General features: G+C 51.9%; 1 protein-coding gene across 1 annotated transcript in view; it reads left to right on the forward strand.

Annotated features, from left to right (window-relative positions):
• sni (SDR family oxidoreductase sniffer) overlaps nucleotides 1-12651 on the forward strand; it is a 72817-nt gene that overhangs the window by 44809 nt on the left and 15357 nt on the right. Inside the window, exon 3 of the mRNA XM_068363822.1 lies at nucleotides 241-431. Within this exon, the coding sequence (XP_068219923.1) occupies nucleotides 241-431 (191 nt within the window). The remainder of the gene's footprint in view (nucleotides 1-240; nucleotides 432-12651) is intronic.

A 12651-nucleotide genomic window follows, 5' to 3' on the forward strand; every position in this document is an offset into this window, starting at 1 on the left:
CATTTCAAAGAAATTTACAACTATTTTGTGTCCTTGTCATAAAAGACCCTTTGCAAAACTACAGTAAATAGCAGTAACCTATTAGTGATGATTTGCAATCTTCTCTTGTATATCGTGGGTTTCTATACTGTACAGTCTTTTTGGGTAATACTAAGATATTGTTCTTGGTTCACAATGGATAGGTTTAATGTCTGCATTGTTTTTAGTTTTTTGAGTCCTTTCTTAATTCTTTTGTTTCAGATGTACGAGATGAAAGCAGTTATGGGGGATTAGTTAATCATGTACAAGAACTTGTTGGATCTAAAGGTTTGAATCTGCTCATCAACAATGCTGGTTATTCCCCTAAGTCTACAAGAATTAATATGGTCAAGTGGCAACAGATGTCCGACACATTGCTGGTTAATACCATTGCACCAGTTATGCTCACAAAAGTAATTATTATGAGTATCATAGTCATTATTGCCATTATTAGGTAATTTTTTTTAATAATTTTATAGAACATCTTTGAAGCAAACTAAACTAAGACATATGGGGAAAGTTATAGCTGTGCTGAATTTGTTTTTATTTATGTATAAGCCATATATTTACTACTCTATTTTTTGCTAACACTTGTTAGGAAGGCAAGAAAATATGTGACACCTAAGTGGGTTGATTGTCAGAAGTGTAACTACCTACTGATAGCTTTTCATAAGAAGTAAGCCAGTATACAGACAGGGTTTTCCTTCACTTGAGGGATGTTGTTGCATAGTAGTTCCTCATTTTCTGCCCAATATGTGCCTGTTCTTACAAGTTAAATTTTTCAATATTAATCTTACCCGATGATCATATAGCTGCAACTCTGTTGCCCGACAGAAAAACCTAAGGTCGGGATACGCCAGCGATCGCTATACAGGTGGGGGTGTACAACAACAGCGCCATCTGTCGAGTAGGTACTCAGGTACTTCTTGTCAACAAGAACCAATTTTTCCTCTGTCGTGCCACCGGCAAGACCTATTTGATACACTGTTGTTTCTGGAGTTGATTTCATGCTTTTTGGTGATGTATTCTCTCTAGATATTAGCTTTCGCTGTACAGGAATTATTATCATTAACTTATCAAGCTTTTTTGATTAGTTTTGGATTATTTGTTGACGACTTTGATAGATTTTGGATTCCCCCCTTGGCTAATTCAAGATGTCTGACCATTCTCAAGTCCCTAAGTACAGGCAGTGTAGCGCTAGGGATTGTTCTAGGCGTCTTCCGAAGGCCTCTATTGATCCTCACACCGTTTGTTCCAATTGTAGGGGTAAATCCTGTCAATTGGAAGATCGATGTGAGGAATGCGCTGGGCTTTCGGAATTCGATTTTAATGAATTCCTTAAGTATGCACGTAGGCTAGAGAAGGATAGGATCAGGAGGAGTTCGTCTCGCTCTTTTGATTTTCCTCTCCCCATGCCCCTCAACCTATTCCTTCCCCTGTAGTGGTGACTCCCGAACCTTCTACTAGTACCCAACCCTCGATGGCGGACATGATGCGTGCCATTCAGGCTCTTGGTGACAGAGTGGAGTCATTAGCTAATGACCGCAATCAACTCTTGGCCGATGTCAAAGAGTTGAAAGAGAAAAGTGCAGTGGGAAGTGTAGTGAGTGCAAGTGCGGTGAAAAGTGTCAGTGTCAGTGTTACGCATGAGGGTGCATCTGTTCGTGCCAGTCGTCCTCCCAGTCCTGGACCTCTTGCAAGCTCCCAAGCCCAGGGGAGAAGCAATGTCGAAGGACCAAAGGGTTCGACAGGCCTTGATCAGCGTGCAGATGTACCCTCAGTGGTTGCGGACGTATCTTGCGGAGATCGTCCCATCCACAAACAGACGAGTGAGCCCATTCATTCCTCGTCTGTGGAAGAAGTTTCTAGGAAGAAACGTTGGACCAAGGTCTCACGACCTCTCAAGCGCAAGGTCCCTTCCGAGCGAGTCCAACGGCCCAGGTGTAGCCACTGGGTCAGTTCGGACTCGCCGCAGTCTTCCGAAGACTGCACACCTCCCAAGAGAGGTAGAGTGGTTCCGCAGCAGGCAATCACTCCGTCTGTTGCCGCTCCAACCACGGTAGACCCTAAGTGGTCTATGCAGTCTCAGCTTGCTTCCTTCATGCAGGAGTATCGTGCTGAGAAGGTTGACACTGCACCTGTTAACCTACAACCTGCCACGGTTGTGCGCTCAGCAGATACTGCGGCTGCCTGCTCCCACACTCCGCCTGTGAGAGCTCCACCACCGATGCGCAGTCGACCCTGCCAGACGCATGTTGACGTTAGCCGACGTGCGGCACCCTCCGTTGACATGCGTGAGCTACCGCATCAGCAGTGGGAAGGTGCTGTCATGCTGCCGTGTTTTGACGCAATGCGGCAGTCTCCGCAACCCACGGCAGTCCCCACCACGCACCATCACTCCGCTTTTGTTGTTGCCAGCTCTCAGACTGACCAGCAGCGGCATGATGTTGGATCCAGTGCAGCTACGCATGCACCCGTGCTGCCGGATTCAGCCGTCCAGCTGTCTTCTCCACCTTTGCCGCTTCCTCCTCAGCATTCAGATGAAGGAGTCTGTGATGACGACGAAGCTGCGCATTTGGACGATCCGCACTCCGACATAGAAGAACCCAAGTCTACGCCTCCCTCCTTAGACTTTAGGAAAGTCCTGGCCCTGTTTAAGGAGTTGTATCCGGACCAGTTTGTGTCTGCAACCCCGCGCTCACCTCCCTCTGAGTTCGCTTTAGGCATGCAGTCAGCAGCTCCTGCCTTTACGAAACTCGTACTCGCGCGCTCATCCAAGAGAGCTTTAAGAGTACTGGGAGAGTGGTTGCAGTCCAAGAAGCAACTTGGGAAGACAGCCTTCATCTTTCCACCGACCAAGCTTGCTTCCAAATCTAGCGTCTGGTATGCCACGGGAGAAGATCCCGGCTTGGGAGTTCCTGCCTCTGCCCAGGGCGACTTCTCAAGTCTGGTTGACTCTCCCCGCAGGCTGGCTATGAGACGCTCCAAGATTTGCTGGACCTTTTCGGACATGGACCATCTGTTGAAGGGAGTTTTTCGTGCTTTTGAGATCTTCAACTTCCTGGACTGGTGTTTGGGAGCGTTAAGCAGAAAGACCTCCCCTTCGGATAAGGACTCTGCCATGCTCATCATGTCATGCATGGATAAAGCCATTCGGGATGGGTCTGGCGAGCTTGCGGCTTCGTATGTGTCTGGAGTTCTTAAGAAGCGAGACCACCTTTGCTCCTTGTCTGCGGGGATCACTCAATGTCAGAAGTCGGAGTTGATGTTTGCTCCGCTTTCCAAGTGTCTCTTTCCGGAGGAGCTGATCAAGGGGATTGCCGACTCGTTGATCCAGAAGGATACCCATGACCTGGTGGCTTCATCCGCACGTAAAGTCACAGCTTTACCTCCCGTGCCTAGACCTAGGATGGACACTCCAGCGTCTAGGTTCATTCCGCCCTTTCGTGGCAGAACCTCCAGCAGAGGAAGTACCCGTGCCGACAGTCAACGTGGCAAAAAGAAGAAGGGTTCCAAGTCCTCAAAAGGCAGATTCTGACTGCCTACCTCTCCAGACAGCAGTGGGAGCCAGGCTCAAGAACTACTGGCAGGCCTGGGAGAACAGGGGTGCAGACGCACAGTCTGTGAAGTTGCTAAGAGAGGGGTACAGGATTCCATTCTCCCGCAAGCTCCCTCTAGCAACTACTCCCATCGACCTCTCTCCCAGGTACAAGGAGGAGGACAAGAGGCTAGCTTTACAGCAAGAGGTGTCTCTCTTGCTACAAAAGGGAGCGGTAGTCATAGTCCGGGACCATCAATCCCCGGGCTTTTACAACCGTCTCTTCTTAGTAGCCAAGAAGACAGGAGGGTGGAGACCGGTGCTGGACGTCAGTGCTCTCAATGCTTTTGTCACCAAGCAGACGTTCACCATGGAGACGACGAAGTCGGTCCTAGCATCGGTCAGGAAGGAAGACTGGATGGTCTCGTTGGACCTCAAGGACGCGTACTTTCACGTCCCCGTCCATCCAGACTCCCAACCTTTCCTAAGGTTCGTCTTTGGAAAGGTCGTTTACCAGTTCCAAGCCCTGTGCTTTGGCCTAAGCACGGCACCTCTAGTGTTTACCAAACTGATGAGGAATATTGCCAAATTCCTGCATTTGGCAGACATCAGAGCCTCCCTCTATTTGGACGACTGGCTTTTAAGAGCTCCGTCAAGTCGTCGCTGTCTGGAGAATCTCAAATGGACTATGGATCTGACCAAGGAATTGGGTCTCCTGGTCAATATAGAAAAGTCCCAACTCGTCCCTTCCCAAACTATAGTCTATCTAGGTATGGAGATTCAGAGTCGAGCTTTTCGGGCTTTTCCGTCGGCCCCCAGAATCAGTCAAGCCCAAGAATGCATCCAGAGCATGCTGAAAAGGAACCGATGTTCAGTCAGACAGTGGATGAGTCTAACAGGGACGCTTTCATCCCTGGCCCAGTTCATCGCGTTAGGGAGACTCCACCTCCGTCCCCTTCAGTTTCATCTAGCTGCTCACTGGAGAAAGGACATGACGCTAGAAGCGGTCTCAGTTCCTATATCCGAAGAGATGAAGTCTGCACTGACTTGGTGGAAGAACAGCATTCTTCTCAAGGAAGGTCTACCACTGGCTGTTCAGACCCCCGACCACCTTCTCTTCTCGGACGCATCGGACACGGGCTGGGGTGCGACACTGGACGGACGGGAATGCTCGGGCACGTGGAATTCGGATCAAAGAGCACTTCACATCAACTGCAAGGAGCTACTGGCAGTTCATCTGGCCTTGAGAAGCTTCAAGTCCCTCCTTCTAGGCAAGGTGGTGGAGGTGAACTCCGACAACACTACAGCCTTGGCGTACATCTCCAAGCAAGGAGGGACTCATTCGAGGAAGTTGTTCGAGATCGCAAGGGACCTCCTCACCTGGTCGAGAGATCGAAAGATATCGCTCGTAACGAGGTTCATTCAAGGCGACATGAATGTCATGGCAGACCGCCTCAGCCGGAAGGGTCAGGTCATCCCCACAGAGTGGACCCTTCACAAGAATGTTTGCAGCAGACTATGGGCCCTGTGGGGTCAGCCCACCATAGATCTGTTCGCTACTTCGATGACCAAGAGGCTCCCAAATTATTGCTCGCCGATTCCGGACCCAGCAGCAGTTCACGTAGATGCCTTTCTTCTGGATTGGTCCCATCTAGACCTGTATGCATTCCCCCCGTTCAAGATTGTCAACAAGGTACTGCAGAAGTTCGCCTCTCACGAAGGGACAAGGTTGACGTTGGTTGCTCCCCTCTGGCCCGCGAGAGAATGGTTCACCGAGGTACTGCAATGGCTAGTAGACGTTCCTAGGACTCTTCCTCTAAGAGTGGACCTTCTGCGTCAGCCGCACGTAAAGAAGGTACACCCAAGCCTCCACGCTCTTCGTCTGACTGCCTTCAGACTATCGAAAGACTCTCAAGAGCTAGAGGCTTTTCGAAGGAGGCAGCCAGAGCGATTGCCAGAGCAAGGAGGACATCCACTCTCAAGGTCTACCAGTCTAAATGGGAAGTCTTCCGAAGCTGGTGCAAGGCGAATTCAGTTTCCTCAACCAGTACCTCTGTAATGCAGATAGCTGACTTCCTTTTACATCTAAGGAATGTAAGATCCCTATCAGCTCCTACTATCAAAGGTTACAGAAGCATGTTGGCAGCAGTCTTCCGCCACAGAGGCTTAGATCTTTCCACCAACAAAGATCTACAGGACCTCCTTAAGTCTTTTGAGACCTCAAAGGAGCGTCGGTTAGCCACACCTGGTTGGAACTTTGACGTGGTTTTAAGGTTCCTGATGTCAGCAAGGTTCGAACCGCTTCAATCAGCCTCTTTTAAAGATCTCACTTTGAAGACTCTTTTCCTCGTTTGCTTAGCAACAGCTAAAAGAGTCAGTGAGATACACGCCTTCAGCAGGAACATAGGTTTTACATCTGAAACGGCTACATGTTCCTTACAGCTTGGTTTTTTAGCTAAAAACGAGCTCCCTTCTCGTCCTTGGCCCAAATCGTTCGAGATCCCAAGCCTGTCCAATTTGGTTGGAAACGAACAAGAGAGAGTACTATGCCCAGTAAGAGCTCTTAAGTACTATTTAAGACGTACAAAGCCATTACGAGGACAGTCAGAAGCTTTATGGTGTTCTATTAAGAAACCTGCTTTGCCGATGTCGAAGAACGCAGTTTCTTATTACATCAGGCTTTTGATTAGAGAAGCCCATTCTCATCTGAATGAGGAAGACCATGCTTTGCTGAAGGTAAGGACACATGAAGTTAGAGCTGTCGCTACTTCAGTGGCCTTCAAACAGAACCGTTCTCTGCAGAGTGTAATGGATGCAACCTATTGGAGAAGCAAGTCAGTGTTCGCATCATTTTACCTTAAAGATGTCCAGTCTCTTTACGAGAACTGCTACACCCTGGGACCATTCGTAGCAGCGAGTGCAGTAGTAGGTGAGGGCTCAACCACTACATTCCCATAATCCCATAACCTTTTTTAATCTTTCTCTTGAAATGCTTTTTATTGTTGTTTTTGGGTTGTACGGAAGGCTAAGAAGCCTTTCGCATCCTGGTTGATTTGGCGGGTGGTCAAATTCTTTCTTGAGAAGCGCCTAGATTAGAGGTTGTGATGAGGTCCTTTAGTATGGGTTGCAGCCCTTCATACTTCAGCACCTAGGAGTCGCTCAGCATCCTAAGAGGATCGCTAGGCTCAGTAAGGAAGACGTACTTAAAAAGGCAGAGTAATGGTTCAAGTCGACTTCCTTACCAGGTACTTATTTATTTTATTTTTGTTATTTTGAATAACTGCTAAAATGAAATACGGGATACTTAGCTTCTTATGTTAACATGTTTGCTGGTCTCCACCCACCCCCGTGGGTGTGAATCAGCTACATGATCATCGGGTAAGATTAATATTGAAAAATGTTATTTTCCTTAGTAAAATAAATTTTTGAATATACTTACCCGATGATCATGAATTTAAGGACCCTCCCTTCCTCCCCATAGAGACCCAGTGGACCGAGGAGAAAATTGGTTCTTGTTGACAAGAAGTACCTGAGTACCTACTCGACAGATGGCGCTGTTGTTGTACACCCCCACCTGTATAGCGATCGCTGGCGTATCCCGACCTTAGGTTTTTCTGTCGGGCAACAGAGTTGCAGCTACATGATCATCGGGTAAGTATATTCAAAAATTTATTTTACTAAGGAAAATAACATATTTGTAGTCTTAATTTTTCTGTAATGCTCAGGTATGAAGGGCAAACTCTTGATAAATTTGAAGTGGTAGTTTTACCGTAGAAAGAACCTTCTCAGGCTAAGGGAACACCTGAAAAAAGCTTTCAATCATGACTTGGCTATCAATATCTCCTGGACAGTCTTTTCAAGAATACTTTTCTACATAATTTGGCTGAACACGTTGAGCAGCAAAGATGTATCCCCAGGTTAACTCTGCCTTTTTATCTCGCCTTTATGTGCTTACGACTGGAGAAATGAAGGACCTTTGAGACGAATAAGGCACTCTTTATAACCGTGACAGCTGGATTAATGCTAAACCAACGGGGGCTACCACTGTGAGCACTAGCAACAACCCAATAGAAATTAACCCTCTTGGAACCTTTATTTGTTCTGTAACCGAAATACAAACCACGCTATTTACATGGGGTATTTCTTTCGGCGTAGCTGAAATGACGAGCCATTAGATTTTTAACGAGGGCTAACTACCCTCTCGCTAGTTAGCGAGGGGGTAGGGGAGGGGTAGCTAGCTACCCCTCCCCCGTCACACACTGGTGAACTGATTCACTTCACTTTTGGCTCGGGTGATGATCAGACCTGTCTGTCTCACCCTCGCAATTTTGACAGCCTTAATTTGTTTGCTTTTTCTTACAGCTTGTGTGCTTGGAAGTTGGCCTCCATCCATCCATCATGTGGAAGTGCCCTGGACTTCCCGACCGCCCTTGTGGAACGTTCATGTCGGCGGTCGAGACCAACCCTCACTCCTTATGTCCATACTGCCGAGGTCAACGGTGTGAAAGGAACTAAAGTTGTAGTGAGTGCAGGGAGTGGTCTACCTCCCAGTGGGAGAGGTTTTCCCGGCAACGTAAGAAGAAGTCTAAGCGTGACCTTTCTCCTTCAAGGGCTGCCTTGAAGAAGGAAGGTTCCAAAGACTCTTCTTCCGCTGCCCGAACCTCCTCCGAAGCTCCCACTCGATCGGTCTCTCACGAGGGGCCGTCAAGTGGTAGCGTAAGAATTTCTGTTGTTGACCAACCTCGGGGTTCGGGAGAGGGAGTTGCCTCCCATAGCGAGGCAGCTCCTCCTCCACCTCCGGGGGAGGATTTTGATGATTCTGTGTCTAACAATGATCTTTTCCAGCTTTGGGCTTCCTTGGGACTTAAGGGCTCGCCCTCCAGGGAAGCCCTGTTTGACCTGATCCAGTTGGGTGCAACTGTCAAACAGTCGCCGGTAATAGCAGAGGGAGATCCTCTGTCTATTGTCGACGTTGTTGTGGCAGAGGCTTCCGACGGGTCGGGCCAAATCCCTGCCGTTGTTGCTGATGTTGCTGAAGGCTCAGTTCCCCCCTCCGAACATCCTTTGAGGGAGGAGCTGGGTCCAACGGTCTCTCCTGCGGGTGATTCCCCCCCCCTGGGGAGTTCACTGACGGAGACTCCTCTTCGGAGGACCGACGATGATGTTGCTGCCCCTTGAGGTCGTCTTCGCCGTAAGGCTCGCCCTCCTCTTTGCCGTCGAGGCTTTCCTTCCCCTTACAAGGGGGTTAGGAGGCGCCTCTTTGGTTCTTCGCCTTCGACGTCTCCCGCAGAGGAGCCTCCTCGACGTGAGCAGACCATTACAGCCGCGTCGCTAGACCTCTCAGCTGATCGTTCGCGATCTCCAACGCCTGCCAGACCTGCTAGCCTTCCTTCTCCGTTTGCGGATGCAGATGCGCTGTGGGCGCCTACGCACCCCGTTTTCCAGTGGGCAACCGTCCCTTCGGGGCACAAGGGCTTGTCTCCCACTGAGACTAAGTCCCTTAAGCGCCAAGTGTTACCTGCGCGCTCGCGCGCTATAGCGCGCAAGCGCTCGCCTGCTGTGGACCCTTCAGACTCTTCATGCCCCACATTTCGCTGTAGATCTCCTGCCCGCCAGCGCTTGCCTGGGCGTCAGCGCTCCCCTGCTCGTCAGGGATCTCCTGTGCGCCAGCTCTCTCCTGCTCGCCAGGGCACATCTGCGCGCCTACATACTCCTAAGCGCCCGCAATCACCTGCTCGCCAGCGCACATCTGCACAGCCTGGTCCAGATGCGCGCCAACGTTCGCCCGCGCGCCCACGATCTCCGGATCTGGGTGCAGGCAAGGAGGCAGCTCCTTTGCCCCCTCTCCGTCGATCTCCTACATGCCCGCAGACCCCGCCCACGCGCCAGCCTTTGCCTGCGCGCACTCTCCTGTGCGCTCTTCTAGACCTGGTCGAGCGCCTGCGTGCTCGCGCTCCTACGATAAGTCTCTGGTGCAAGCTCGCAAACGTTCGCCCCTACGCGCCACTTTACCATCTGGTCCTGCAGCCCATCTGATAGCTCCCGACCACGCCACTACGCGTCAGCGATCTCCCGCGCCCGCGCGATCCTTCGCCTGCGCGCAAGCGCTCTCCATCTTTCCCGCGCGCCCTCACATCGGATCGCCGAAGGTCTCTTGCGCGCCCACGCGCTAACTCTCCTGTGCGCAGCCGATCGCCTTCTCGGCCTACGCGCCATCGCTCGCCAACGCGCCATCGCTCGCCAACGCGCTATCGCTCTCCAACGCGCTATCGCTCTCCAACGCGCCTTCGCTCCCCTGCACGCCGTCGTTCTCCCGGCTGCCAGCGCTCTCCCCTACAACTGCGCGCACCCTCACCTGCGCGTTCACCTGCCGCCCGCGTGCTCACTCGCCTGCGCGCCCACTCGCCCACGCGCCCCCTCGCCCGTGTGCCCCCACACGCGGCCCCTCGCTTTCATCTCCGTGCGCATGCGCGCCAACGTTCGCCCACGCGCGAACCCGCGATTCTACCATCGCGCGAGCGCCAGCGCTACCCCTATCGCGATTCCCGCCGGGTTTCGCAGCACGGGCAACCTTGCGAGTCCTCGGGAGCGACGCGTACTTCCAGATCATCGTCACGATCTCCACCGCGTAAGCGCAGAGCAGCGCTCTTGCAGGAGGAAGAAGATTCTTCAGAGAGGTCTAGGCAACACCCTTCTTCTTTTCAGGCAGGCCCTGTGGTATCCACTCTTAAGGATCGCAGGATCCCCTTCCCTCCAGCGGGAGTCACTGACACCGAGTGTGTCAGACGTCAGCCTTGGTTCGGGTCTCTGATCAAAGCAGTCGTCCAGGCTATTAAGCCGGCCCTCTTTGATCTAGGCCTCAAACCAACGGCAGCCTCGTCCCCGCTGAAGAGAAGGAGAGGAGTGGACTTCGTGGTAACTTCTCCTAGGGTCAAACTGGCTCCCAAGAAGTCCGTCAGGAAGGCCCCCTCCCCCCTCAGACGGTTTCTCCTTCCCCTGTGGACGAAGCCTTTCTGTCCTAAGGAGAGTCCAGCGAGGTGGGACATTCCTACGGCACCAATGGGAGGAACCCCACCTTGAGTAGGAGAATCGTCTCGTGTGGGAGCAGCGAGGAGTCCTCAGACTTCTTTACTGGAGCCCTGTATCTCTCCTAGGAGGGAGCCACGGACTCAAAGACTGTCCCTAAGTCTTCATCTCGGGTTCGACCAGAGCCAGCTAGACCCCAGGAGAACGTCCGCGTGTCCCCACAAGTAGAGCAGCTGGGGACAGGAGTCTTTGCTACCAGTCCACAAGGAGGAGAGCTGCACGAGTTGGAGCATGCCTTCTGGCAGGTCCTGAGTCTGACGAGGCAACTGAAAAACCTCCGAAGGCCAGTGCGGCTCTGCCCTGGTCCCAGGGGGTTAAGAGCGCCAGAGACAAGGTTGAGAGCCAGCTCTCCGAACTCGCCTCCTCCAGCCGTTCCCCTGCCGGCAACAAACTCCTCCCACCTCCTTGCATGCAGCAAAGGAGGTACTTCGAGATCATGGGGCTCTTGTTTAGCTCTTCCTCTCCACCATTCTGTGGAAGAGCTCTCCAGGGGAATGTCTCTCGAGAAACTCTCCGCCCGCCAGGTGACATTCTCGGCTACAGAGATCTTGAGCCAGGAGAAGGTCGCAAAGTGTGCCATGCAGGCCACTTCGTGGCTGGATGTCTGGCTGGGGTCTCTGGGCATCCTGTTGCGATCCTAGGACTTGTCCAAGGAGAGCACCAGGAAGGCCATGGAGACTTTTCTCCTCTCGGGCACGCGCACCATCGAGTTTCTGGCTCACCAAGTTTCGAACTTGTGGGCAAACTCGATCTTGAAGCGTCGCGAAGTTTCGAACTTGTGGGCAAACTCGATCTTGAAGCGTCGCAATGCGGTGACCGAGAGGTTCCATGCGAAGGTCCCAGCCGTGGATGTCTGCAGGCTCAGACACTCTTCCATCCTTGAAAAGAGCCTGTTTGAGCCCAAGGATGTGGAACGGACAGCTGAGAGGTGGAGGAAGTCGAATCACGATTCTCTCCTCCAAAGGGCTCTTACATCCAGACCCTACAAGCCTCCAGCACCTCAACAACAACAGCCTCGTCAGTCTAGGACATCAAAACCGCCTCCGGCAGCAAAGGCAAAGGTGTCCAAACAGCAGCCTTTTCCCGTCAAGGACAGGAAGGGCGGGAAGTCCTCCAGGGGAGGCAAGAATCCTAGAGGGAGCGGCCGAGGCCGCAAACGCTAGGATTGGCAATCCCCCTGCGTGTCCACCAGTGGGGGGATGCCTGCAGAGTTGCGCGTTCAGGTGGCAGCAACTCGGGGCCGATTCCTGGACGATCTCTGTGATCAGCCAAGGATATCGCGTCCCGTTCACGACATCTCTTCCTCCCCTGACAGCGAATCCAGTGTCGTTGAGCTCCTATGCCATGGGATCAGCAAAGAGGCTAGCCCTTCGGGCAGAAGTTGAGATCATGCTCAAGAAGGATGCTCTCCAAGAGGTCGTCGATGGCTCCCCAGGCTTCTTCAGTCGACTCTTTCTTGTAAAGAAGGCGTCTGGAGGCTGGAGACCAGTCATCGACCTCTCAGCCCTGAACAAGTTTGTCAAACAAACTCCGTTCAGCATGGATACAGCAGAGACAGTCAGACTTGTAGTGAGACCGCAAGACTTCATGTGCACACTGGATCTAAAGGACGCGTACTTCCAGATCCCAATCCATCCGTCTTCCAGGAAGTACTTGATATTCAGCCTAGACAACAAGATCTACCAGTTCAAGGTGCTGTGATTCGGTCTTTCCACAGCACCACGGGTGTTCACCAGTGTTCACCCTGATATCTTCGTGGGCACACAGAATCGGCATCCGTCTCCTTCGCTATCTGGACGGCTGGCTGATCCTGGCAGACTCGGAGTCGACCCTTCTTCGACACCGAGACAAGCTTCTGGGACTTTGCCAAGATCTAGGGATCATGGTAAATCTGGAGAAGTCTTCTCTGCTTCCATCTCAACGACTGGTATATCTAGGCATGATATTGGACACCGATCTCCACAAAGCCTTTCCATCAGACGACAGGATAGCAAGGCTGAGGAGGGTTG

This window comes from Palaemon carinicauda, chromosome 40 (assembly GCF_036898095.1).
Source record: "Palaemon carinicauda isolate YSFRI2023 chromosome 40, ASM3689809v2, whole genome shotgun sequence".
NCBI classification, from domain to species: domain Eukaryota; kingdom Metazoa; phylum Arthropoda; class Malacostraca; order Decapoda; family Palaemonidae; genus Palaemon; species Palaemon carinicauda.